The sequence below is a fragment of the Mandrillus leucophaeus genome, unplaced genomic scaffold, assembly GCF_000951045.1.
Source record: "Mandrillus leucophaeus isolate KB7577 unplaced genomic scaffold, Mleu.le_1.0 Scaffold1660, whole genome shotgun sequence".
NCBI lineage: Eukaryota > Metazoa > Chordata > Mammalia > Primates > Cercopithecidae > Mandrillus > Mandrillus leucophaeus.
This window is the reverse complement of record NW_012101655.1, coordinates 240,190-266,957: the sequence shown is the minus strand read 5'-3', so window position 1 is coordinate 266,957 and position 26,768 is coordinate 240,190. Positions and strand designations below refer to the sequence as shown.

Sequence of the window (26,768 nt, the reverse complement as noted above, 5' to 3'; positions counted from 1 at the left end):
GGCTTCATGAAATATTTATACACACCAAAAAGTCATCAATGTGAGGTTAACATATAAAAATTTTTAAATAACTATATTTTGAGACTATACATCCCCTTTCCTTTAATCAATGCATATTATAAAGAAACATTAAAAGTTGTACCTACCTTAGCTGGAGGAACTTTTCCAGCAGCTGTGATTTGACCAGTAAAAAAACGTCCAAAATGATTTGCTGCTAGGACAACAGCCTTATAACTTTAAAAATAAATAAATAAATAAATAAATAAATAAACAATTCCATAAAAGGAGAGATCTCAGACTCATATATCATCATAAGTAATCAATGAAGTTTTGTCAAAGAATAATCACTAATATTTATATAGTATGTACTATATGTCAAAAACAGTTCTAAGTGTTGTATATATACTTGCTCCTTTAATTTTCACAACAAGCCTATGGATAGGTACAATTAGTATCTTCATCCCATAGGTGAGAAAACTGAGATACAGATTGAGAGACTTGCCCAAGGTCACTCAGCTAGGAAATTGTAGAGCCAGAAGTCTAACATAGGTAGCCTGCCTACAGAAGCACTCTCTTATCCATTATGCACCCACCCTCTTCATAACAAGTACTGTAGAACATAATAGAAAATGTAATGAACGAAAGATAGGAAAATACTAACAATGGTTTTCTTTGGGTGCTAGGACTATACATCCTTCACACATACTTTACTATATTGTCCAAATCTTCTTTGATGACTAGGTAGTGCTTAGGTAAAGGGGGGAAAATCTTTAAAATAAAAAAATTAGGTCATCCATAGGCTTGTACATAATAAGATTCCAACCTCGGAGAACAGAAGAAACACTTCCCTTGATCTCTAATGTTTCAAAGTATGGGATTTTCAGACATACTGACTGATTACCTTCGTGATCTTGGGCAAATTTTTAAAATTTTCTAAACCTTGGTTTCCTCATCTATAAAGTGAGGACAAAAAGCATCTATCTTTTAGGGTCGTGAGGGCTAAATGAGATAATGCAGGTGAAACACTTGGCATAAAGCCTGTCACATAGAAAATGCTCAGTGAATATTAAGTGTTTTAGCCAAAGAAACAAACTATTTAATAAATCAAATAATTTTCATACTATTTTATATGTAAAAGGCACTTTTGCATTCTTACTTGGTAATATATACACTGGCTGAATATTATAAAGCAACTATTAAAACTCCCCTGCTAGGTGACAAGAAAATCTTCTCTCCGATCATATTTTTACATAATAATATTTGATATAATAAGTGATGCAAAAACATATAAAGTCACTATTAACTTAATCATACTGGAGCAAAAAATAATACTTTAGAGATTATATTATCTGTTGCTCTTCTGAATTCAAGTGACAGCATTTTTTAATGGGCAAATATGACAAAGATTCAAAGGCCACTGTAAGAAATTAATTGTAGAATTAATGCTCTAAAAGATTCAGTTGCTATTCTGAAAAATAAATCAAAAAGGAGGTTGATTACACAGGAAATGTACAAGAAAACATTTATAGTGAAAAAAGTTAATAAATTGGACATTTTCTTCATGACAGCAAAAAAGTTCAGAATGAACAGTAATGAAGTGGAAGCAGCACATCTTCACCGTAATATGGCTGTGTGTATGAATGAGACAGATAATGATTTATCATACATTGTATGGATATGTATACTAGATGATTCCTTTTACATTATGCTCTCTGCACATATCAGCTCAGGACATAAAACAGTGATTCCTCAAATTGTGATCCCTGGGTCCCTGCAGGTTTAAACTTCAGACAAAGCTGGGGCCATAGTGGATGAGATGGAGAGTAGGAATGTTTCAACACAATCCTGCCATACTCAGTGTACCCAAAACTACTCAGCTCTTATTGGATTTGTTTGTATTGTCTCATAATATTTCATTTGCTCAAAAGATTCAACAGCTAAAACCACTTGATCTAGAGTGACTGGTTTTGATATTCTTTCACATATGTGCATTTCAGAATCAACAGCACCCTTAAAACTTAACATTATACATTTTCTAGATAAAATTTTAAGTCACATTAGGCTAAATAAATTTAAAAGCGTGCAGCTAAAAACACAAAGTAGAATCTATGACATATTTCCTATGCTAAAATATAAAACCTAAGAAAACTTTTGCTTATGTGTCAGGCTATAAAAGGCTTTATTCGTGTTAGTCATGTTAGTGTCTTTTATGCACTGTTTTTTTAAAAAGATGTTCTTTGTGCCTCATTAATATTAGCAAATTGTCAACTACTAATAGTTTTCATGCTTAAAATGTTATTTAATTAGTTTCTTAGAGAAGTTGCTTCATAAGCATTATCCCATTTCCAGATTGTTCCCACCCTTTAAGGCAAAGTCAGCAGTACACTGCGTTCATGCAGCTATTCCTGTCCCTCACCCATGGCAGGCATGATTACTCAATCATAGCCACATTCCTCCAAGCAGAATGGGCCTTAGAATCCTTCTCAACATAGTACGCCAGGCAATCAACAGAGAATGTATTGGTGCTATTGGGCAAATGAAGCATATTGCCATCTTGACCTTAAAGGTAGAAGACATAGCCCTCAGTTATCAATATGGGTTTTGACATCAGATGAAACTTCCTCTAGTCCAGACCTTTTTCCTATTCTTTAAATATTTTATAAATTTACCTAAGCAAAACCTAATTAAGATGGCAAATCCACTAATATATGCATATTAATTTAACCACATGAAATTGTCACTATTCAACCATTTTTGACCCATAAAAACAGTAACTTCAACCTAATATATACATGTATACACACACATATGAAATATAGTGTGTTCCTCATACAAATAATCTGACAGCTATTTGCTTTGGTGGATGGAAACATTACTACTCTTCTACTCACTAAGATTAAAAAGGAATATATAATAGAGTTCATTTCCTATCTAATTACTGTAAAACAGTAAAAAGAGTCAAAAATAATTTAAATGTACTCTCAAAAGGCTGCAATCTACAACAATAATTACAAGTAAAATCATCGTAAAAGAGAAGAGCTACAGTGTGAAGGTTTCTGTAGCACCATTGTGCTTTTGCTCATTTGAAATGGAAAAGAACCTACCCTGCAATGTTGGCCATGGAGCTTAGTGCATCATATCCCTGAGCAATTGTAACTCTTGGAACCTGGTCCATTGCCAGAACTGTAGTTTTTCTTTGGGAAAGTTTATTTAGCAACTCTGGATTTTGGGCTGGGTAAATAAAACTAATCAGTGTTCCCGATGTCTTTAAAAGGTCAGCTTCATGAACACCTAATGTTGGATTAACCATAGGGGCTCGCACCTGGGAAAAAAATCAAGTCACAGATTAAAAATATAAATACCTTAATCATATTTTTAACTAAACAGGAAAACTTAGATAATATGCTATGACTTAAATAATACTCCAGAAATAAATCTGCCATCAATAAATTTCTGACTAAAAAAGCACACACAGACATATACCATCTATCCCCTCCCTAATGACCTGTGGACTGGTCTGAGTAAAGGGTACACACACCTGGGAAATACAAAATACTGAGACTGGTTTGACAATTAACTGCAGAGAGGTGAAAAAATATATGGAAGCTCTCCAGCAAACCTGCAGTCCCCAAAACTTATTACCCTGGTAATATTAACAGATATTAGAATAAACAGACAGGAAGTTTTGTTGTGTGTTCAATCCTTCAAGCAAGATTAAATCCTTGCTAATTTTGGTAAGCATAAATATTTGGAGTGATGAGACATTAAGAACATTGTAAACTAAGTATAGATTTATGTCACTTTAAAATTCCAGGTGACTATAGATGAACACAACTTACACTAGTAACCTTGCTGAATTGGGTTTAAGCCAAAAGCTACAATATATTTTGTTACGTTAAGAAGTATCAACTAAGTCAATGAATACACACTCCATATGCTTGAAAGTTTCCAATATCCACTTTTTAAAGCCAAATTTTTTAAATTGCATTTTAAATATATTTTAAAATATGTTTTATATCCAAGTTTAAAATCAACCTTCAAATAAAATATCCCATTTCATTAGTTCCCAGTTAGCAATAGTGCTTTTAGGCAAGTAAACACAGAAAACACAGCCTCTGGGACTTATGTTTTAAATACAAACACAAACATTGGGTCAATAAGTTTATCTCACAGCATTTCACCTCAATTTACCTATGAGACACCTTTGTCTGCTATTCCCATTTCAGTTGTTGATCTGGTGATGCATATGTTTCTAGGTTCTGGACTTTAATTAAGGCTCTCTGACAAGGTCTACTTTTCCTCCAAGAAAATCTATAACATAGATTTAGTAAAAGTTAGAAAACAACTCTGAATTGATTCTACTGGCCCCTATCAAATGCTCAGCTGAGACCGTTGTCATCTGAGTAACTCAAGCCAATAGAATGTTTTCCTGAATGCGCTCCTCAGGATATTAACAGACTTGGCTCAAACGAGAGGCCCCCAAGATCAAGAAGTTCATTAACGCTAGTACTGTACAAGGTCATATAGTATTCTATGTTACAGTATTTCTGAGCACAACATTAACTGCTTATATACATTGTGAATCCCTAAAAGGAACACATAGCATTTCCAAAATGTAAACACACCCTTATAGGGCTTTTTCAAGACATCTCAAAAGATGATCTCTAGAATATATATGAGAATGAATTATACTTCTCTTTTCTCTAAGTAATTTTACTATATATCTAGTTATATTACCAAGTATTGTAAACTTAAACCTTTAAAAAGCTTTAGCTGAGTTGCAGTTAACCGCCATACCACAAATTTTACTATTAACTTTCAATAGCAAAAATTGGTTTTGTAACATTAGCAAAAACCACCTGTCAAGTGTTAGGATTTTAAGGAAATAAAAAAACTATGTGATTGATACCTCATAGAAACTAATGTAGAAAAAAAGCTTGTATTTCGTGAAAAAAGTGAGTTACTTTCCTGTTTGCCTTGGCTGCAGGAGGCTTAGCATTTAATTTAATGCTCAACTCTAGTTATCATCTGTGCTAGACCCTTGATACAGTCTCTTCCCCTTACTCTAAAGGATTTTTTATTTCATATTTTAATTCTCAAGTCCTTTAGTATATAGATTTCTGTTATATATTACCTTAAGAACTTATTTTAAAGTAGGTAAAGCTACTTGCCACTCAGCCCAAAGCTGCTTTCTCCAAAATAGTCATGCCCTCTCTAGAAATAGCACTTATGTCAGTGTAAATCATTGTGCCTTCAGGTGTCAGAAGATCACTGAACATTCAGTCCCAGACTAAGTTCCACACTTTCTTTCCATTCTAGCAGTAAATGTTCATGTGTGGGTATTCTGGATATATATGGACCATGTAGAACAAATTTTTCCTAGTCAATTAAAAGAAAATGTTCATATAGCAAATGTAAAAATGAAGATCACTTTTTCTTTCCTCATGGTTAAACATAGATCATATTGTCTGATAAAAGTTTTACTGGAGTATGAAGAATATGACAACATGCAATCATTTCTTTGAGAAAAATACACTATTTGAAAATAAGAAAAGGTATAACTCCGGAGAAAGTAATTTAATTTTTCTATGAAAAGATTTTAAAAAGTTAGCATGCTATAAATGGGAGAGGAAAAAGGAATAATTACTTTGACCACCAAATCAGAAGCCAGCGCTTCCTTTGCCCCTTGGATTTGGGCACCTGCCGCTCTATAGTGATCATCTGAGAACTTGGAAGCTTCGCCCGCACCAGATTCCACGACAACATTAAAACCCTGCTTGACCAAGGTCTGAACGCCAGCAGGAGACAATGCCACTCGCTTTTCATTTTGGAATATCTCTTTGGGGACTCCAACAGTCAGTTGCTTATATGGAATTCCTACAAACAAGCACAGGGAAAAAAAAATACATTTGGTAAGAAACAAACAAAAAATGTTTAAAAACAGTTTTCAGAAAACTGAAAGGGGCAATCTTTTCTTCAAAATACACCACACATGCAACCTGCTGTTCAGAATGATGTTTCTGATTCATACTTATAATTCTTTGACTTTTTTGATAGAGGATAAGAAACTTTTATGCCTAGTCTTCTGAAACTTCTGAATATTTTATTTAATCAATCGGCTTTCTTCAAGGAATATAACAAACTTAGCTGATTTGTAGGCAGAAAAAAGTGGGTTTAGAGATCCCTCCACATGCTGATTCCACTCTTCAAACTAAACCCCTCTGGTTATGGTCTCCTTGTCCTTACTTTTAACAAAAATGGAAGTAACTAGCTATTTTGAAGAACAACTGTATCCTAGACATTTTGATGGCCTGCCACACTCAAAGTTCCCTTCCAGGCAATTTGGCCACAGACAATGCCTCACAAATTTCTAAGTGTTGTATTTTAAGATTTTACACACTCAGCCACTTAGACGAGGGATCAGCAACTGTGTCAAGGACAATCATCTACAGGGCAGATGAGGAAAACTAGCAGCTGCACCTTATGAGATGACTTAGACAGGAACTCTGTCCAAGGACACTATATGTTGGCCAGTGACTACTCAACCCACTGGGTTCTCTCAAGGAGTTTGAATGGGAGACCCAGAGAAAGGGACAAGGAGAGTAGATCAGTGCAAATGTTATTTGTAAGCACAGCTACGAGGTAATCAAAGGGAGGTCAGCAGTAACAGTGGCAGAAACATCAGTAGTAGATATTTAAGGAGAGAAGATGGGTCACAGCCATGAATTCCACAAATAACATTCCGCTTATCCAAGGAGTAGATGGGGGGTTTCTGGGCCCTCACACTTGCCAAGAATCCACATAGCAAACCCTCATCACAAAATATAATTTGATGTGATTCCGTTTCTTGCAACCCAAAAAAGCCTATGTAGTACAATCTTATATTTAGATATGGTTCAGACCATCTTTAGCTATAGGATATCAGTTTCTCCTGATGTTTTACTTAATATGCAGCATAAACATTTTTTAATGAAGAGTATCTGTTTCTATCTAAGGTTTATTAAAGCTTAGGAAACCCATTCTTGCAACCTAAGATCTGAATATGTACAATTTCAAAATGATTGAAATTATCCCTACAGAGTAACTTATTAAGACCTTAGAGAAATTAAGTCAACCTAGACCTGAATTTGAACACTGTCTTAGATTCCACACTACCTATACAGTAATAATTTACAGTACACAAAAGGCAAATAATGCTGAATCCTACTCCTTACTTGAAGGAGAGGGAGGAAAATAATAGAAAGCTGGCAAATATTTGGATTGACATACAAAGCTCAATCACATACACTTATCTCAAGTTCACTTATCTGACAACTTCAAATTGTCAGGCTCTACATGGCAAAAGCAAGGAAGCTACCAAAGATGACTGAAGCCATGTCAAAAGGATTTAGAAGCCAATGTGAAAGGGCTTCCACTGACCAAATAAGAGATAATTTGAGCACATACAAGGGACAGAGAAACTGGCTAAACAATACCAAGATAATTCAATCAGCCAAACCTAGAATGTTGTAAATTCTACACAGCAACAATGAAATTCTTCAGTATATTAAAAGGAAAAAAGAAGAGAGGAACTTATAGACAAAAGAGACATATCAAATGTGTGTGGACCCTGTTTGGATCACTCTTTGAACAAGCCAACTGTAAAGAAAAAGAGGAAGGAAGAAAGGAAGGAAGGAAGGAAGGAAGGAAGGAAGGAAAAAGCAATTGAAAAAATATGAATACTGACTATAGATGGAATTACTTACTACACTTTTCGGTATGGTAATGAACTTATGGTTATATTAAGAAAAAAATAGACTCCTTATCTTTCAGAGATAAAAATAATTGAGAAATAGTGAGGAATCAGAAATTAAACAAAAGTGTCTTATACATAATCAATACAGAGATCCTGATGTCCATGGATTTACTCACAAGGACAGTATTCATGTCTTCAACACAGTTATTTACCTTTATTTTATACACAATTTTATCACACAGGATAATCTGGCTTTCCAGAGCAGTTTAAAAGAAAGCGTCTGAAGATAAAGTTGGAGGCTTATAGGGACAGATACCCTGCCAATTGTGACTTGTCATCTGAGAACAAGAAAAGAGGCTATAAAATCTATTCAAGGCAGACATAAGATCTCAAAACACCTAGCAGTTTAGGGGTCCTTAATGAATAAACAAACGGTCCTACAAACTTAAAAAACAAAAGAGGGCATTATTCTATGTGACAAAGGTTGCCCCCCAAATATCCATCCTGTTCCTCCACCTTAATAAGAAAATGCCATTTTTAGCTGGGTACACTGCCATCTAGAATAAAAGACAAAATGTCCAAGTCTCCCTTACAGCTATAAACAGCTACAAGTCTGAGTTCTGGACAGTGAAGTGAAGTGACAGAAGTACTGGGATGGTCTTTGGGCAAGACTGATGAAAAAGAGTTGACTTGGTTTAGAAGGGCCCCTTTTAGCCTCTCCCCCTTCTGGCCTGTACCCCAGAACAGAAGCAAGTAGACATCCTATCAGGGAAGGCCTTGTAGGCCACTGGAAGACTTCAGATCTTCCTCTGTAAGAGTTAGGAAGCAAGTGGCAAATTTTGAGTTAAGGAGTGACCTGACTGTACATTTTTAAAAGATTATTCTCACTGTCCTGTGCAGAACAGACTGTAGGGGGCAGAGGTAAAAAGCAGACCGTGTAGAAGACTGGTGCATCAGTACAGGTGACAGATGATCATGGCTTGGACCAAGATGATAAAAGTAGCAATGGCAAGAAGAGGACAGATTGTAGATATGAGATAGAGCTGACCCATACCTACTAGGAGAATGTAGAATGACTCCAGGGTTTCTGACCTGAGCAACTGCAATCAAATTGCTACTTACTAAATTGGAAAGCATTAATGTAGACCAATTAACATACTTAATTCCTAATTCCTGAGCAAAGTTGACCTGTATATGGTACAATTCTCAAATACCAACAAGGAATTAGAAAGGGCTTCTAGGAGAAATGGTTACTATAAGCAATAGGCTCCAGGGACAAGTCAACTGGTTTATCCTTTTCGTTTGTTTTTTCTATTACCTTTTCTTCTCTGTTAGTGCTGGAAATCAGGAACGTCTATAGTATATGGAAAACACAAGATAGCACTTACTTATTTTTTGTTTAAAATGATCACTCACAAGCACCAGGCCATAAAATTACATGGCTTTGGCTGGATGCGGTGGCCCACGCCTGTAATCGCAGCACTTTGGGAGGCCAAGACGGGCGGATCACGAGGTCAGGAGATCGAGACCATCTTGGCTAACATGGTGAAACCCCATCTCTACTAAAAATACAAAAAATTAGCCGGGTGTGGTGGCGGGCACCTGTAGTCCCAGCCACTTGGGAGAGTGAGGCAGGAGAATGATGTGAACCTGGGAAGTGGAGTTTGCAGTGAGCCGAGATCGCGCCACTGCACTCCAGCCTGGGAGACAGAGCGAAACTCTGTCTCAGAAAAAAAAACAAAAAACAAAAAACACTACATGGCTTTTCCTTTTATCGATCATCAGATCTATTAGTTCCTATGACTTGAAGGTTTCATTTACAATCACTGAAGTGAGACTTTACCTGGTTTTACAGGCGCTTTACACCACAGTTCTTGGTGAGTATGAAATGTTCGTAAAAAATCCTTCTTCACATGTAGACCCTTACAGGACCCCAAATTGCTAAGTAAAGGACACGAGCAGCCAGTCACCAGTGTTTTCAGTAGGCTTGCCATGCTGATATGAGTTCCCAATTTTCTGACTCCCCAGTTTCCTTCAAGGCAAATCACTAAGAAAAAAGAAAATAGGATGTTTATATGCCAAGAAAAAAACTATCTGTCTTTTAAACATGAAAAACATTTTAAAAATACTAAAGAGTTTGAAATATAACAGTTGTATGTAGACATGTACAAAGAATTTTATTTGCCAAGTTTGTTATTTACAGAAGATGCTCAAAATTCGTTTTCCAGTTCAGGCATTTAAAACTTGGAATCCATTTTCCCACTAAAATTGGAGTTCTAAACTCACTATTCAATTCCAAACCTAGGTCATATAATCTATTTGATCCTTAATGTAGCTGGAAAGCTTAAATACACACACATATTGCTACAGAATCAAGTCATATTTTACATGAAAGTTATCTTCTAATTCAGCATGTCCAGCAAAAAGTGCATGTACTTCAGTTACCTTTGAATTTCCCTTAAATTATCTAAAATACTGTACAGTACAATGGTGACTTATATTTAGCCACCAGGTCATACCGAATACTCTGACATCCTATTCAGTGCAGCAGGATGCTTATCCACTGAGACCTCTGAACTGAGGCTGACTGAGTGAGTGAACACAAGATTCATGTTTGCCAAGTGTACCTCTCAAGAAAATTAAACACGCATGACATATGACTCTAAGAAAAGAAGAAAGAAAGAAAAATTCCATAGTATCTTTATCAAATAGGCTTGTGCTTGCAGATGTGGCCGTAACTATGAACACTTTTGTCAGTGGTTCTCACAAATGGCCACTTTTTGCCAGTTCTAACCAGGCTGGGTGAAGTGTCACTGGATTTTGTTGTTACTAAGGCTGCAGGAACTACCTCCACCTCCACCACATTCCTCAGTAGATCCCCAGGGATGCATGAAAGGCACTCCCGCTGTCCCCATAATTCCCAAGGGTCCTCCATACCTTTCTCTTCTTTCTTTCAAGAATGGAAAGAAGCCAGGCACCGTGGCTTATGCCTGTAATCCCAGCACTTTGAGAGGCCAAGGTGGGCAGATCACGAGGTCAGGAGTTCAAGACCAGCCTGACCAACATGGTGAAACCCCGTTTCTTCTAAAAATACAAAAATTAGCCAGCCCTAGTGGCTGGCACCTGTAATCCTGGCTACTCGGGAGGCTGAGGCAGGAGAATCAGTTGAACCCAGGAGGTAGAGGTTGCAGTGAGCCGAGATTGCACCACTGCACTCCAGCCTGGGTGACAGAGCGAGACTCCGTTTCAAAAAAAAAACAAAAAGGAATGGAAAGAAGCCAAGGACTTAGAACTTTATCAGCTAACTCAGCTAACACTGCTAACTCTGCCTGTAAGTTCTGCTGCATCATGTGGACCCTCACGGGACTGAGCACCTGATCCTAGTAGGCTCCGTAAACCTTCTTCCAGACTCCAGAGGGAGAAAGACTTAGCTCATTTTTAATTTCAGAACTGCTGCCACTGGCCAGGCATGGTGGCTCATACCTGTAATCTTAGCACTTTGAGAGGTGTTGGCAGGTGGATTGCCTGAGCTCAGCAGTTCAAGACCAGCCTGGTCAACATGGCAAAACCTCATCTCTACTAAAAATACAAAGAATTAGCCGGGCATTGTAACGCGCATCCACCCATGTGAAGAGACCACCAAACAGGCTTTGGGTGAGCAAAAAGGTTGTTTATTTTCACTTGGGTGCAAGTGGGCTGAGTCCAAAAAGAGAGTCAACAAAGGGAGACAGGGGTGAGGCAGTTTTATAGAATGTGGGTAGGTGGTGGAAAGTTACAGTTAAAGGAGGTTTTCTCTTGTAGGCAGTGGTGGGGGTCACAAGGTGCTCAGTGGAGAGCTCCTGAGACTCATTGCCCAGGAGAAGGAATGTCACAAGGTCAATTGATCAGTTAGGGTGGGGCACAGCTACTCACGAGGCTGAGGCACGAGAATCACTTGAACTTGCGAGGCAAAGGTTGCAGTGAGCCGAGAACATGCCACTACACTCCAGCCTGCCAGCCTGGGCAACAGAGCAAGACTCTATCTCAAAAGAAAAAAAAAAAAAAAAAAAACCTGCTGCCACAACTCCCTGAAGAAACATCTTTAAAGTACCAGAAATCATCATTGGTAATGGAAATTTTTAATCCAGAGAGCATTTATTCATAAGATGCCCCTTAATTCAACAAATATATACCAAGGACGGAGTTTTGCCATTAAGAAGCACTTGTAGAATCAAACTGAAATTTTCCTGGAGATAAGAAGTCAACAAATAATAATACTACAAAGTAGAGTAACACAAGCTCAGAGTCCTTTGAAGGATCAAAGAATGAGATTGTGTCCTCTTTGAGAGCTCAGAAAAGGAAGGGAAAGCCATTTGAGATGAAGAGAATCAAATGAAAAATAGCTAAGGAAGAAAGAATGCAAGATGTGTTTTGGCATGCAATTAAAAATATGTATGAATAATTCTTTGCATTTGGACAGACACTTTTACATATTCAAAGTATTTCCACACATCATGTCATTTTATTTCAGTCCTAAAGTATTCTCAAGTCCCAGAAATACCCTACTCATTCATTCATGGGTCACATCTAGAGTTATCATGGCTGAGAATAAAGAGAAAATTCGTTCAAAATTCAGCTACATATTCAAAACCTCTACCGAATCTACAGCAAGAACTAAGGGAGATGCAAAGATGTGTAAAAGATTATTCTTGTCTTGAGTGAGATTTTTTTCCCCTACCGTTACTGAGTGACCTACTCCTATCCCAACCTCCCTGCTTACCCAAGTTTCTCTTCTTGGATCATCCCAACTCCCCAACAACCACCATTTTTATAGGGCTGACCAAGAGTTCCCAGACCTCATCAGCAAAAGAGTGAAGTGAGCTTTATAGAGTCCTGTATTGCCCGAATCTGCCACTCACTTACTGTTCAACCTGAACCTCCCCGTGCCTCAGTTAGCTCAACTATAAAAAGAGCACAGGTTTCAAAGGCCATTTTAGGCTCTAGAAATTTTACGATTAGATGAGACTTTGTAATGTTATAAAACTGAAGTCCTATTTCATGGCCTGAAATCTGGAAAATTTGTTCCTACGACTTGGAAAAGGGTAATTTGATGTTCAGCAGATCCCTGGCTGAAAAGCCTTCATAGGCCAATTTCTGTGAAAAATTCCACTTGATTCAACTATGAACATACATGGCAGAGATCAGGAGGTCATTTCTTGGCAAGAGCAGTACATATCACTAAGTCTAAACCAAATACAAATGGCCCTGAAAGATAGAGAATATTTAAGCTATCTTATCATTGGCCTGTACAGGTTTATATGAAAGATAATACTCCATCTTAATCATCACATTTTCCTCCATCTTCACTGTAAAGCTCTCATTTATCCATGTGCTCCTGTGGCTTTGAAGCAATAAGAAAAAAACTTTATAAGTCAAAATTAGGGGGGAAAGAAAACACAACTTTTTTAGCATTGCTTTCATATGTATGTTTAATGGAACTTATATGGGCTATTTCCCCTATTAGATATTAAAATCCTTGAGGGCAAGCACCCAACCTACAGAGGGAGGATACTACAGATATTTAAGAGAGTCAGCTCCGGATCTGTGGATTGGAAACCCCCACTCTACAACTTATTGGCTGTGTGACCTTGGGAAGTCACTTAACTTCTCTGTACTTAATTTCCTTATCTTTAAAATGGGGAATAACAGCACCCAGCCAGGAAGGTGGCTTGCCTATAATGCCATCTCTTTGGGAGGCTAGTGGGGAGGACTGCTTGAGGCCAAGAGTTCAAGACTAGCCTGGGCAACATAGTGAGACCCCCATTGCTGAAAAAAAAATTAATTAGCAGGGCATGGTGGTACAAGCCTGAAGTCCCAGCTACTTGGGAATCTGAGGTGGGAGAATCGCTTGAGCCCAGGAGTTCCAGGCTCTAGTGAGCCATGATTGTGCCACTGTACTCCAGCTTGGAAAAAAGAGCAAGACTTGAAAAAATAAAATAACAGCACCTACCTCTCAGGGTTGTTGCCAGGATTGAGAATATCCTTATGAGCTGTTATATTCACTTTGGTATTACTTCTCCCCCAGTGCTTTGCACAACACAGAGGAAGTCAGTATCTTTGACTGAATGAATGAATAGGGCTAGGTAACCTTAAGCCTAAGTACCTATTGAGCACATTTTCCAAGGATTTTCAGAAAATTTCCTTTGAAAAGGAAATGTTTGTGTAGCCTTGTGGAAAACTGATTCTATCAGCAAAGGTAAGCAGCCTGAGCGCACCTGCTGGAAAGAAGGTGATCCTAAACTGTCTGTTAATAAAAAGTCAAGGTTTGCAAATAAAAGGGGTACAATGGAGATGAGGGGCACACTTTAAATAAGAAGAGTAGGTAGGCACCTAAGCCCCACGCGCTGTTCCGAATAAGTCTGTCCTACAAGACTCCTGACAAACAGACCACCTAAGGACTGGCCAGCACCGCAGGGTGAATAAAGGACACCGGCAACCATAAACAAGTCACGCTTTTAAAAGCGAGACATACCAGCAAGGACACAATACCCTACTGAGCCAGCTTCGGCTAGCAGGCGCCGTGACCTTACCCAAAGCCACCGGTGTCACGGCTACTGCCACCGGTGCCGCCCCTTGCTCAGCAACTAACTGCCACCCACTGGCATCTGCACGAGACCGCTATTTATAACCTCCCTAGGAAGCCGATTGGCCAGGGCTGCAAATAGTCATTTCGGCTGTTGAGTTTGAACTAGCTCTGCCCAGGTCGCCCTCTCCGCTGTCTCTTCCTCCTCACCAGCCTAGGCCCCAGAAACTTGCAACCACCACCGCCAGACCGCCCCGACTTACACTCACAATTTGTGCTCGCAATCTCCTATGTCCCCAGCTGGACACCCTCTCCGAACTCCCTCAAGGGTCAAGGATACCTCAGGTGCATCCAGCTGCCACCTCTCTGGGTGAACCGCCCTTCGAAAGTCCTCTATGACCTCCCTCTCCACCAGCCCCCATCTTGCAGGCCGAAATGACGCCGTACGACTCTCGCTGTCCCCCAAAGCTACAAATATCTGCACCTGCACAGCTGCCGCCTCATTCCCTGCCCCTCTGCGGGGGCCCAGTTCCCAAATCCACCCGCCCACTCCCTGCGACATCTCCCTAGCAGGAGACGAGAAAGGGACCCCAAGAGGCACGGTTCTTTTTCCCCATTTAAGCCTGCGGCCTGCGGACACCCCAGTGCACCCTGTGCCCAGGACACCGCCGACCCCGCCCCCCCTTTGCTCTTTGACAGGTCTCTCTCCAGGCGAGGGCTGTGGTCTTCAGGGAAGGCCGGAGCCCCTTTCCCAGCTGCGCCCTAGGCGCGCGCCCCAGCTGCCCGCACCCGCCAGTGCCGCCGCGCTCACCTGGGCCGGGAGGCTGACAGCCTTGGGCTGTGCCCTGCGAGCCGCGAGGGGACGTTGCGCTGGCAGACCCGGGCTTGGGCCCCGCGGCGCTGAGCCTCCAACCCGGAAGAACAGCCCCAACTCTGCGGCTGCCGGCGGCCACGTGACGGCAGCTCTGCTCCCACCTCGGCCCGCGCCCCTTCCCGGTCCCGGCTTTCTTCCCGCCAGGCCCCCTCCACCCGATCGCCGCGCGCTCTCCGGACCAAAAGGCGACCTCACCAAATGCCCCCTTTGAGTTCAAAGGCTAGGTACCCCCAGGGGCCCTTCCACTCTCGGGGACAGCCAAAACCTCTTTGTCTCTGCCTCGGCCCGCGGCCCCCCGCCCCGCCCCCGCTCTTTCCCTCCGCCAGTCCTTGTCAATCAAACCTGGAACCAAACGCGGCAGCTGAAGTTCTCAGGGACACATTTGCTTCTCCCCCTGAAGAACCAGTTACAAAGCGTGAATTCCTCTCTGGGGTCCCATCAGAACAAAGAAACAGGTAATATAACTCCACTCTGGGTACCTGCCTTTCCTCCAGCTCTCTAGGAAAAATCAGAACTTCTGTAACAGGAGAGGACGCAAGGGAAAGGGGCAGGCGGAGAAGGGTTGGTGAAGGGCGGGAATGGGGGCGTTGATTTTCCATTCTGGCAGGAGAGGTGGAGTTAAATTCCTCAGAAACAATGTCCAGGCTTGAAAAGTAACACACATCTGCGTGCTTGTCTTCCAGCACCAGAGCCAGCCTAGAGGAAGCTGGCTAGTGTCACTGCTAGTACGAATATCCCCGAGGCTGGAAAGCACCCCGGGTGGATGTTGTGAGCTTTCCAGACCAGGCCTTGGCTGTTTTTGTAAAACTATTAACCGTAATGACCTAGTCGTTCTTTTCACACAGTTCTGTTACTTATTCTGCAGGTGTATTCTGACTAAAAGTGGGAGGAATAAAAAAACAGAGTGTAAAATGCTTCACTTGCCCAAAACTTAATCATCATGAAGTGTCAGTAACGTCATTTCTTTCTATTAATTGAAATTTTGATACAAGTAAAATAATTATGACTCTAAAAGGCATAAGCAGAACAGGTATTCCATATCTTTAAAAAGAAAGGAGCCGCAGGGAAACCCTTAGTTTGAGAACTTGTCTTGTGATTAACCTACACAGAAGGTCATTCAACTAATGGATTCCCACGGCAGTCCAAACTCACAGACAGGAAATGACACAGCCCCATGTTTTAAAATAATAATGAGCCGAGTTAAGTGTGACCATAGGAAGGGTTACCAGATACTAAAGGTACAATGAAGTGGGATTAGTAATGGATAAGGATTTTCAACTATTGATTTAAAACTTTTTGTAGGGGTCTGAAGTTGCTGCTTTGTCTTTTAGGGATTAATAATTCATGGTTCCCAACTGGGCACAATTTACTTCCAAGGGATATTTGGCAATGTCTAGAGACATTTCGGTTGTCACAACTGGAGAGGGGACATATCTAATGGGTTGGGGCCAGGGATATTACTGAACACCTCTCACTGCACAGCCCCTCACAACAAAGCATTATCCAGCCCCAAATGTCAATAGTGCTGAGGCTGGAAAATCCTGGCTTAAATTAATGCTCAGTACATTATTTAATTTAACTTGCTTATAAGTCTATACCACATGAAAACAAACTCAAAGATAACATACTATTTTTTCACTTTTGAAAACAGTGAATGGTAGGCATATGATACTTTTAATAACAAGCATGTGATTATTTTATTCTGCTTACTTGTACAACATAATTTGGGTGCTATTCCTTCGGGTGAAAACATTTGTCATTTGAAATGCTCTGTTTCAGTCCTTAAGCTTCTACATGTAATTACAGCGTGTTATTCATAAAGGGAGTCCCCAGTGAAAATAGGATTAAGTTACAAAAGTTTACTTTTAAGTTAGTTGCTTCTAAGTCTTAGACACTGTCTTGAATAAAATTTTTGTAGAGATTTGATATTCCCTATTAAGTTGTAAGGGCCTTTCCCACTCTGACATCTACTCTTTCCTCCCTGACTACCTTGACCTGCAAACTCTTATTTTAAAATATTACCTCTCACATATGTGTAAGTTTTCATTACAGATTGTTCTATTATTGAATAATTTTTAAAATATTTTAAAATTAGGATTAACATCAAAATTTAAACCCTTTGTAGTTTAGGAGTTTTTGTAGTCACAAATGCTTAAAAATACTTTTTAATAATTAGAGTTCTAATCTACCAGAAGCCAAAAGAATGAAATATTTACAATACTATAATATACCATTTGGATCTGCTTTAAAGCCTAAAAACCAGAGAGGTGCCCAATAGCCAAAAATCAAAACATAGGCTGAACCTGAGAAGACATGTAATCAAAAACTGACCTCTAGTGATGGCTTGTTACCAAAACCCAGCATCTAGGTAAAATCAGGCTAAAGAAAAGGTAGCTTTAATGTCTTCTCATTGTGGTTATTATGTTAAATGGTTATTGACAATTTATTGTCTCAGCTTCCCTTTTATAAATAATTATTAGTAAAGTGAACAACCCCAGAGAGATAGGACTCTTTAATTTCAGTGTGTCTAACAATGCAGACACTCAACAGGTTTTAAAGGAACCATCACTAACCTTAATCTTAGCCCTCTTCTCCCAGGCTGACCAATCAAGAGTGTTTGATTTTAGGAAACAAATGTTAACTGACTAAATGAGCTGATGTTAATCAACATTAACTGGAAGAAAAAAGAGAACCGATATTAAAGAGCCAGCACAAAGTTCAATAATTGGCATTTGTTTAAGCTACATAAGTAAAACCAGTTTGCATTTGAAATTTTTGTGAGCATCTAAAAAACTAGCTCATAGTATACTACTGTGAATATTGTCCTTTGCATATAAGTACGAATTACAAAAACCTATGGATTTTTTTTTTTTTTTTTTTTTTTTTTTGAGACGGAGTCTTACTCTGTCGCCCAGGCTGGAGTGCAGTGGCTGGATCTCAGCTCACTGCAAGCTCCGCCTCCCAGGTTCATGCCATTCTCCTGCCTCAGCCTCCCAAGTAGCTGGGACTACAGGTGCCCGCCACCTCGCCCGGCTAGTTTTTGTATATTTTAGTAGAGACAGGGTTTCACCGTGTTAGCCAGGATGGTCTCGATCTCCTGACCTCGTGATCCACCCGTCTCGGCCTCCCAAAGTGCTGGGATTACAGGAAACCTATGGATTTTTAAATCAATATAAAAAATTGGCCAGGCACTGTGGCTCACACCTATAATCCCAGGACTTTGGGTGGCTGAGGCAGGCAGATTGCCTGAGGTCAGGAGTTCAAGACCAGCCTGGCCAATATGGTGAAACCCCATATCTACTAAAAATACAGAAATTAACTGAGCATGGTGGCAGGCACCTGTAACCCCAGCTACTTGGGAACCTGAAGCAGGAGAATCGCTTGAATCCGGGAGGCGGAGGTTGCAAGTCAGCCAAGATCACGCCATTGCACTCTAGCCTGAGTGACAAGACCACAACTCCATCTCAAAAAAAAAAGAAAAAAAAATAGAAAAGTATCTGTGTAATCATAGTTTAGGGGGTCTGGGAAGCTGGTGAGGAGTAGAAGCTATGTTAGTTTCCTAGGGCTGCTGTGAGAAATTACCACAAACTGGATGGCTGAAAACAACAGAAATCTTTTCTATCACAGTTCTGGAGGTCAGAAGCCCAAAACGAAGGGGTTGGCAGGGAGGATTCCTTCTGGAAGTATTGAGGGAGAAACCATCCCATGCCTCTGCCAGAGCTTCTGTTGGTTGTCAGCAGTCCTTGGTGTTCCTTGGCTTATAAATGCAGCCAGTCTCTGCCTCCATCTTCACATTGCCTTCTTCTCTACGTGCCTGTGTCCAAACCTCCCTCTCGTCTCTCTTATAAAGATACCAGTCAGTGGTCTTAAGGACCACCCTAAATCCAGAATGGTTTCTGTCTTGAGATCCTTAACTAATTACATCTACGAAACCTGTATTTCCAAATAAAGGTGGATACAAATAGTTTGATGGGGGACAGTATTCAGCCTACTACATGGGCATTCTGTGTGTTTAAGGGTAACACACTGTAAAGAGGGTTTTGGGGTTTTTTTTGAGGGGGGGAGTTTGTTTGTTTTTTGAAGAGGGATGGATTTGCCAGTTCTTGAATTTAAAGTGAAAATCCAAATTATTTGAGGGAAATTCAGTTGAAAGTCATTTTATATTAATAATTGGGGAAAATTTTCCTTAGTTATATACCTGGTTTACTGGTTTAATAAACACTCAACCTAATTGAAACTTTCCTGCAATTTTTATATATCATATATTTATCACCATTATCAAACTACTTGATTATAAAACTCCATAATAGTGTTTGATAAAAGAACTTCAGTCAAATTAAATTTAAAAGAGTTTAATTGAGCAATGAACCATTCATGAATTGGGCAGCCCCCAGAATCACAGCAGATTCACAGACTCCAGGGCTGCCTTGTTGTCAGAACAAATTTATAGACAAAAAAGGTAAAGTGATGTACAGGAATTGGAAATGAGGTACAGAAACAGTGACGTTGGTTACAGCTCAGTGTTTGCCTTATTTGAATGCAGTTTGAACATTCAGTAGTCTATGAGTGGTTGAAGTACAGCCGCTGGGATTGGCCACCACTCAGCTATTGTTACAAGTACATACTTATTAAGTTAGGTTTTCAATTTTGCCTATTAAGTTAGATTACAGTTCCTCCACAAAGACTCAAATATAGAAGTACGGAGTCTTTCTCAGGCCATATTTAGTTTGTTTTAACACGCTTAACATTTTTATAATATTTCACTTTGTAAATACTGCATTTGATTAAAAATTCTAATTTTAATATAAGTTTTACAAAGCATCATCTCTTTGAAGATCTTTTTTTATGCTACATGTTACCCATAACAGAAAAATAAAAACCAGAATATCTCACCTCCACTGGTTTTTGTTATAGTCTCCTATCTCCTCTCCTCCTCCTACCATTTGTTATCAATTCTTTTCTTTCTCTTTCTTTTTTTTTTTTCTTTTTTTTTTTTTTTTTTTTTTTTTTTTTTTTGAAACACTCTCACTCTGTAGCCCAGGCTGCAGTGCAGTGGGGTGACTTCAGCTCACTGCAACCTCTGCCTCGTGGGTTCAAGTGATTCTCCTACCTCAGCCTCCCAAGTAGCTGGGATTACAGGCGACCGCCACCACGCCTGGCTAACTTTGTATTTTTGATAGATGGGGTTTCACCATGGTGGCCAAGCTGGTCTTGAACTCCTGGCCTCAAGTGATCTGCCCACCTCAGACTCCCAAAGTAGCTGGGATTACAAGTGTGCACCACCATGCCCAGCTCATTCTCAATTATTTTACCACTTAAATTGTATACATGTTTCTAATGTTCCCTTGGCCCTCTGTCCTATTAACTCTAATACTTTCTCTGTGTACAATGTTACTTGTGCTAGGACCACTCCCAAAGCTCAGTCTCTAGCCCAGACCTCTTTCCTAAGCTCCAGACTCTTGCAGCCAACTGCCTGCTGGTCATTGCCATTGAGATATCCACAAATATTTCCAGCCAAACATGAGAAAATTCCCTACTCCCCTCCTTTTAGCTATAGCAAAACACTTGATGTTTCTTGAATGAATGGAGCAATTCCACACTTCCTTGACTTTCGCATGCTTTTCCTTCAGTCTAGAATGCTCTCCCTACTCTACCTTTTCTTTGCAAGCTTGTGCTCATCCTTTAAGGTGTAGCTTTTGTCTCTTCCTCTGTGAAGTATTCTAGGAAGCCTTGTTCGACTCTTATTTCCTCAAGCTTAGCACAGTGTTGGCACATAACAAACGCTAAATAAAAGTTAGCTAGATCAATAAGAAGCAGCCACTATGGAAGAAGATTGGATTGAATCCTAAGTCTGGCTGAGTACCCTTGGGAAAGTTCAACTATAAAAAATATGGAGACAATAACTATTTCACAGGCTTTTGTGAAGAGGAGAAGAGAATCTATGTAAAGAATATAGCCCAGAGTCTAGCCCATCATAGGTTTTAAAAAATGTGTCTGACTTTTGGCAAGGGTGCAAAAGCAATTCAATGAAGGAAAGATAGCCTTTTCAACAAATGGTACTAATGCAGTTGGACATCTGTAGTCAAACAAAAATGAACCTCAACCTAAGTCTCACAGATTTTTACAGTAAAGTCAGGATGGAGTACACAGTTACACGTGAAACCATAAAACTTTCAGAAAAAAATAGGATAAACTCTCCAGGATCTAGGACTGGTCTTAACACTAAAAGCGTTATTTTTTTACCTTGTTTATGTTGAAGGACTACAAAAGTAATATTTATAAAGGGAAAACTAAAAAATTAAACCTTGTCAAGAAAAAAAAAAAAAAGGCTGGTGCTGTGGCTCACTCCTGTAATCCCAGCACTTTGGGAGGCCAACATGTGGGATCACTTGAAGTCAGGAGTTTGAGACCATCCTGGCCAACATGGTGAAACCCCGTCTCTACTAAAAATACAAAAATTAGCTGGGCATGGTGGCAGGCGCCTATAATCTCAGCTACTCGAGAGGCTGAGGCAGGAGAATCGCTTGAACCCAGGAGGCAGAGGTTGCCGTGAGCCAAGATTGCGCCACTGCACTCCAGCCTGGGGGAAAGAATGAGACTCTGTCTCAAAACAAGAAACAAAACAAAACAAAAGCAAAAAAAATTTTAGCTCTGCAGAAGAGTCAGTTATATATATATATATAAATTTATATATATATTTAAGAAATATGTAAATATACATATTTAAGAAATATAAATATATGCTTTAAGAAATAGATATATATATTTCTTTAAAACTCTTAAAACCTAACAGTAAAACAAAATTCAAATAGAAAATGGGCAAAAGGTATAAAGAGACGTTTCACAGAAGAGAAATATAAGCACATGAAAAGACGATCAACATCATTCACCATTAAGGAAGGGAAATTAAAACTGCAATGAGACAACACTACATATCTATAAGAATGCTTAAACAGGGCTAAGCACAGTGGCTTATGCCTGTAATCCCAGCACTTTAGGAGGCCGAGGCGGGCAGATTGCTTGAGCTCACAAGTTCGAGACCAGCCTGGGCAATATGGCGAAACCCCATCTCTACAAAAAATGCAAAAATTAGCTGGGCATGGTGGCATGTGCATGTAGTTTCAGCTACTCCAGAGGCTGAGGTGGAAGGATGGCTTGAGACTGAGAGGCAGAGGTTGTAGTGAGCTAGGATCCAGGATTGTACCACTACACTCCAGCCTGGGCGATAGAGCCAGACCTTGTCCCAAAAAAAAAAAAATGCCTAAAACGAAAAATAGCGATAATATCAAAATCTGGCAAGGGTGGGGAGAAACTGTATTATTCATACATTGCTGCTGAGAGTATAAAATGATACAGTCACACTGGAAAACAGTTTGATGGTTTCTTTAAAAAACCTGTAACTACCATATGGTTATACCATTTATATTCCTAGGCATTTATCACAGAGAAATAAAAATGTATGTTCACACAAAAACCTGTACATAATTGTTCATAGTAGCTTTATTCATAAGAGCCAAAAACTGGAAACAGCCCATATGTCCTTCAACAGGTGAATGGTTAAACAGACTGTCATACATGCTTACCATGGAAGACTACTCAGCAATGAAAATGAGTGAACTACCGAAACACTCAACAACTTGGATCTCTCCCCAGAGAATTATGCTGAGAGGGAAAAGCCAGTCTTCAAAGATTACATACTTACTATTCCATTTACGTAACATTCTCTTTTATTTGTAGAAATAAAGGTCCCATTATGTTGTCCAGGCTGGTCTCAAATTACTGGCCTCTGGTGATCCTCCTGCCTCAGTCTCCCAAAGTGCTATAATCTATAATTATAGATTATATATCTATATATACATTATATTTAATATATAATGTGTATATATGTTAGTATATATATTTATAATGTGTATATATATAGTTGTTGATATTGAGACCGAATCTCCCTATGTCACCCAGGCTGGAGTGCAGTGGTTCAATCTCAGCTTACAGCAACCTCCACCTCCTGGGTTCAAGCAATTCTCCCACTTCAGGCTCCCGAGTAGCTGGGACTATAGACATATGCCACCATGCCCAGCTAATTTTTGTATTTTTAATAGAGACAGGGTTTCACCATGTTGGCCAGGGTAGTCTTCAACTCCTGGCCTCAAGCGATCCACCTGCCTCGGCCTCCCAAAGTGCTGGGACTACAGGCATGAGCCACCATACCTGGCCCCCTATATAATATTCTTGAAAAAACGAAATTATCGAAATAAAGAACAGACTGGTGGTTGCCAGAGTTTGAGGAGGGGATGAGGTAAAAGAGATGTAGCTGTGGCTATTAAAGGCCAACCCGAGAAATCCTTGTGGTGATAGAAATGTTCTGTATCTTGATTACATCAATGTCAATACCCTGGTTATGATATTGTATATAGTTTTGCAAAATATTACCATTGGGGGAAACTGGGTAGAGTCTACAGGGGATCTCTCTGTATTATTTCATGCAACTGCATGTGAATCTCCAATTATCTCAAAATAAAATGTTTAATTAAAAAAATAAGCCTGACAGGTGTAGTAAAATAGTAATGGTAGAATCTAGGTGGTAGATACACAGGTAAGTATATAACATTCTTTCAAATTTGCTATTTTTTTAAATGTTTCTTTGTAAAATTAGAAAAAAAATGTTAAGTATTGTAATTATTCTGAGACTAAGTCCCTCACTGACACAATCTAAACAATAAAAGTAAGGTACATTCGGTACATTCAGCTTACTGAAAATATTCATTAGTGCCTCTTTTCCTGTAGCATAAATTTGTCAAGTGAATTGCCCATAGATTAAGAAAGCAGTTTCATGAAATAGTTTTTTATTAGTGGAAGCAAACATTCAAGGTTCAGGATGCCATCCTGAATTTGGGATAAAGAGGTTTTTCATCTCCCTTACCCCACACCTCATCTTTCTTCAGTGTTTTCAACATTTATTTGGCATGCTAATTGTCAAATTCCCCTTTCAAGTGATCTTTTTTTCTGATAGAGTGGCCAAGGTACTCTAGGATTGCATTGCTGGCACACTCTACTGTTAGGTGACAGTTTAGGCACTACATCCCTCTGTAGTGGCTTTTGAGTAGAGGACAAATCGTTGGAATTTATAGCATTAACTCAAAAATTCTAGAAAGCCTCAGGGAACAATTAACTTCAGGGTTTAAATTTGTCAGACCTGAAAAGTAACTATAAATTCATATTGATAGTTATGGATTCTTTGTTTCTTCATCTCCACAATGGGCTCAAGAGTCCAAAAGCATAAATCATGCCACCTTAGGACAGTAAGAATAGTTACTTTCTGTGTAATATTTCAGTTTATATACCACCTTGACATGTATTTCCTGATTTAATCACTTTAATAACTCAGAAGAAGGTTCTATTATTCCTGAGGTTTTGTTTGTTTGTTTGTTTTGTTTTATGAGATGGAGTCTCACTCTATTGCCCAGGCTGGAGTGCACTGGTGCTATCTCGGCTCACTGCAACCTCCACCTCCCAGGTTCAAGCAATTCTCCTGCCTCAGCCTCCCGAGTAGCTGGGACCACAGGCACACGCCACCACGCCCAGCTAATTTTTGTATTTTTTAGTAGATATGGGGTTTCATCATATTGGCCAGGCTGGTCTCGAACTCCTGACTTCATCATCCACCCACCTTGGCCTCCCAAAGTGCTGGGATTACAGGCATGAGCCACTGCACCTGGCCTATTCCTGTTTTAAGGTGAAGAAACAATGGCTTAGGGTTAACTGATACATCTGAAGTCACAACAACAAGAATTAGAGCTGAGACTTAACTGTAGGTCTTTTGGTTCTAAGTTCAATGATTCTGGTGGGAAAGAGTATCCTCTGGGAGGGGATGCTAAAATGACTTCCTTGTGGGAATGAAGGTACCAAGAGAAGCAAGGAAAACAGAAGCCCATTTATAGAGACAAAGAGGGAGTCCTCTGTGAGCATCAAGTCCCTCTCATTTTTCCCTCCCCATTCGTTTTCCTGGATTATCCTACTAATCCTTAATTTTATTTGAGATGAGACCTTTTCACAGAAGCCTTTCCAGACCATCCAAGGTTAAGTGCCCTTCCATAAGACTCAAGTTTTAACATTATTATAGTGTTGATCACTCTGTGTCTTAGTCTGTTTGGGCTGCTATACCAAAATGCTATAAACTGGGTCATCTATAAACAACAGAAATTTATGTCTCACAGTTCTCGAGGCTGGGAAATCCAAGATCAAGGTAGCAGCAGATTTGTTATCTGGTGAGGGACTGTGTCCTCAAAGACAGCTAAAACCTCACATGGGGAAGAAGCAAGGTATCTCTCTGAGTCTCCTTTTATAAGGATACTAATCCCATTCATGAGGACTCTCCCCTCACGACCTGATGATCACCTCCCAATACCCAAGGTATTGGGTATAGGTATTACCCCCTAATACCATCACCTTGGGGTTAGGATTTTAATATATTAATTTTGCAGGGACATAAACATTGGGTTCACTGCATTCCATATTATTTCCTATTTGTATAATTCCTGCACTGAAGTGCAAGCTGCTTGAAGATGGATATTTTATCTTATTCATTGGCATGTCATCCACACCTAACAGAGTGTCTGGCTTTCTTAGGCAGTCAGAATATACTTGTTAAATGGAAGGAAAGCATTGTGAATATTCTGTAGGAGTTGAAATAGAAAAAAGATACTGAGTTTTGACCACATGCCAACAAAAAGAGCAGTTAATAGACTGCGCGAGAGAAATAGGGAAACAGAATGTGCCAGTGGCAAAAGCCTGCTTGCTGACATTTATACATTAAACATTGATGTTCCTGTCTTTTTAAGTGCCAAATTTGGAATCTGTACATTGCTTGGACTCTATACATCATCTGATTAATGAGCATTTCCAGATATTACATTACCTTGCTGCTGGTCAGCAAGCACTCAGTTCAGTTAGTTGAATTATGCTATTAGTAGTATATTGCATATTCTAATTATTAATTCACAACTTCCTCTAAACTTTTCAACACTTACATCTCATGGTCTGACCACGACTTTCTTTTCAGCTCCCATATTTCTGTGTCTTGATTCCTTTTTCCTTCCGATCTATAATCTTTCATTTCAACCCTTTCTCTATCTAGTCTAAGCCATGAACAGCCTCTCAACCCCTTCTGTCTTTATCCTTCTGCCTTAAACTACATAACACAATTATATTCCCACTAACAGGCATTGGGAACAATGCCTATATCAGGTTGTCAAGAGTTGCTAGAGAGAAGCCAGGTGCGGTGGCTCGTGCTTGTAATACCAACACTGGGAGGCCGAGGTGGGTGGATTGCTTGCAGCCAGGAGTTTGAGAGCAGCCTAGGCAACATGACAAAACCCCTTCTCTACTAAAAAAAAAAAAAAAAAAAAACCAAGCATGGTGGTGCATGCCTATAATTGCAGTCTCTTGGGAGGCGGAAGATAAAGAATTGTTTGAACCCAGCAGGCAGAGTTTGCAGTGAGCCGACATCGTGCCATTGCACTCCAGCCTGGGCCACCAAGCAAGACTCTGTCTCAAAAAAAAAAAAAAAATTAGCCAGGCATGGTGGCTGATGCCTGTCA

At 39.7% G+C, this 26,768-nt stretch overlaps 1 protein-coding gene across 2 annotated transcripts in view; it reads right to left on the bottom strand.

The window, feature by feature from the left end:
* NNT (nicotinamide nucleotide transhydrogenase) overlaps positions 1-15,716 on the bottom strand; it is a 96,556-nt gene extending 80,840 nt beyond the window's left edge. Inside the window, exons 1-5 of one of the 2 annotated variants that reach the window (XM_011976457.1) lie at positions 15,514-15,716; positions 9,579-9,782; positions 5,648-5,877; positions 3,105-3,322; positions 147-234 (exon numbers count right to left, since the gene is read on the bottom strand). In XM_011976457.1, the coding sequence (XP_011831847.1) occupies positions 147-234; positions 3,105-3,322; positions 5,648-5,877; positions 9,579-9,729 (687 nt within the window). In that variant the 5' untranslated portion in view covers positions 9,730-9,782; positions 15,514-15,716. Of the gene's footprint in view, positions 1-146; positions 235-3,104; positions 3,323-5,647; positions 5,878-9,578; positions 9,783-15,108; positions 15,276-15,513 lie in introns of those variants that run through there. The other variant, XM_011976456.1, reaches the window with a different exon arrangement.
* Between the last annotated feature and the right edge of the window lie 11,052 nt (positions 15,717-26,768).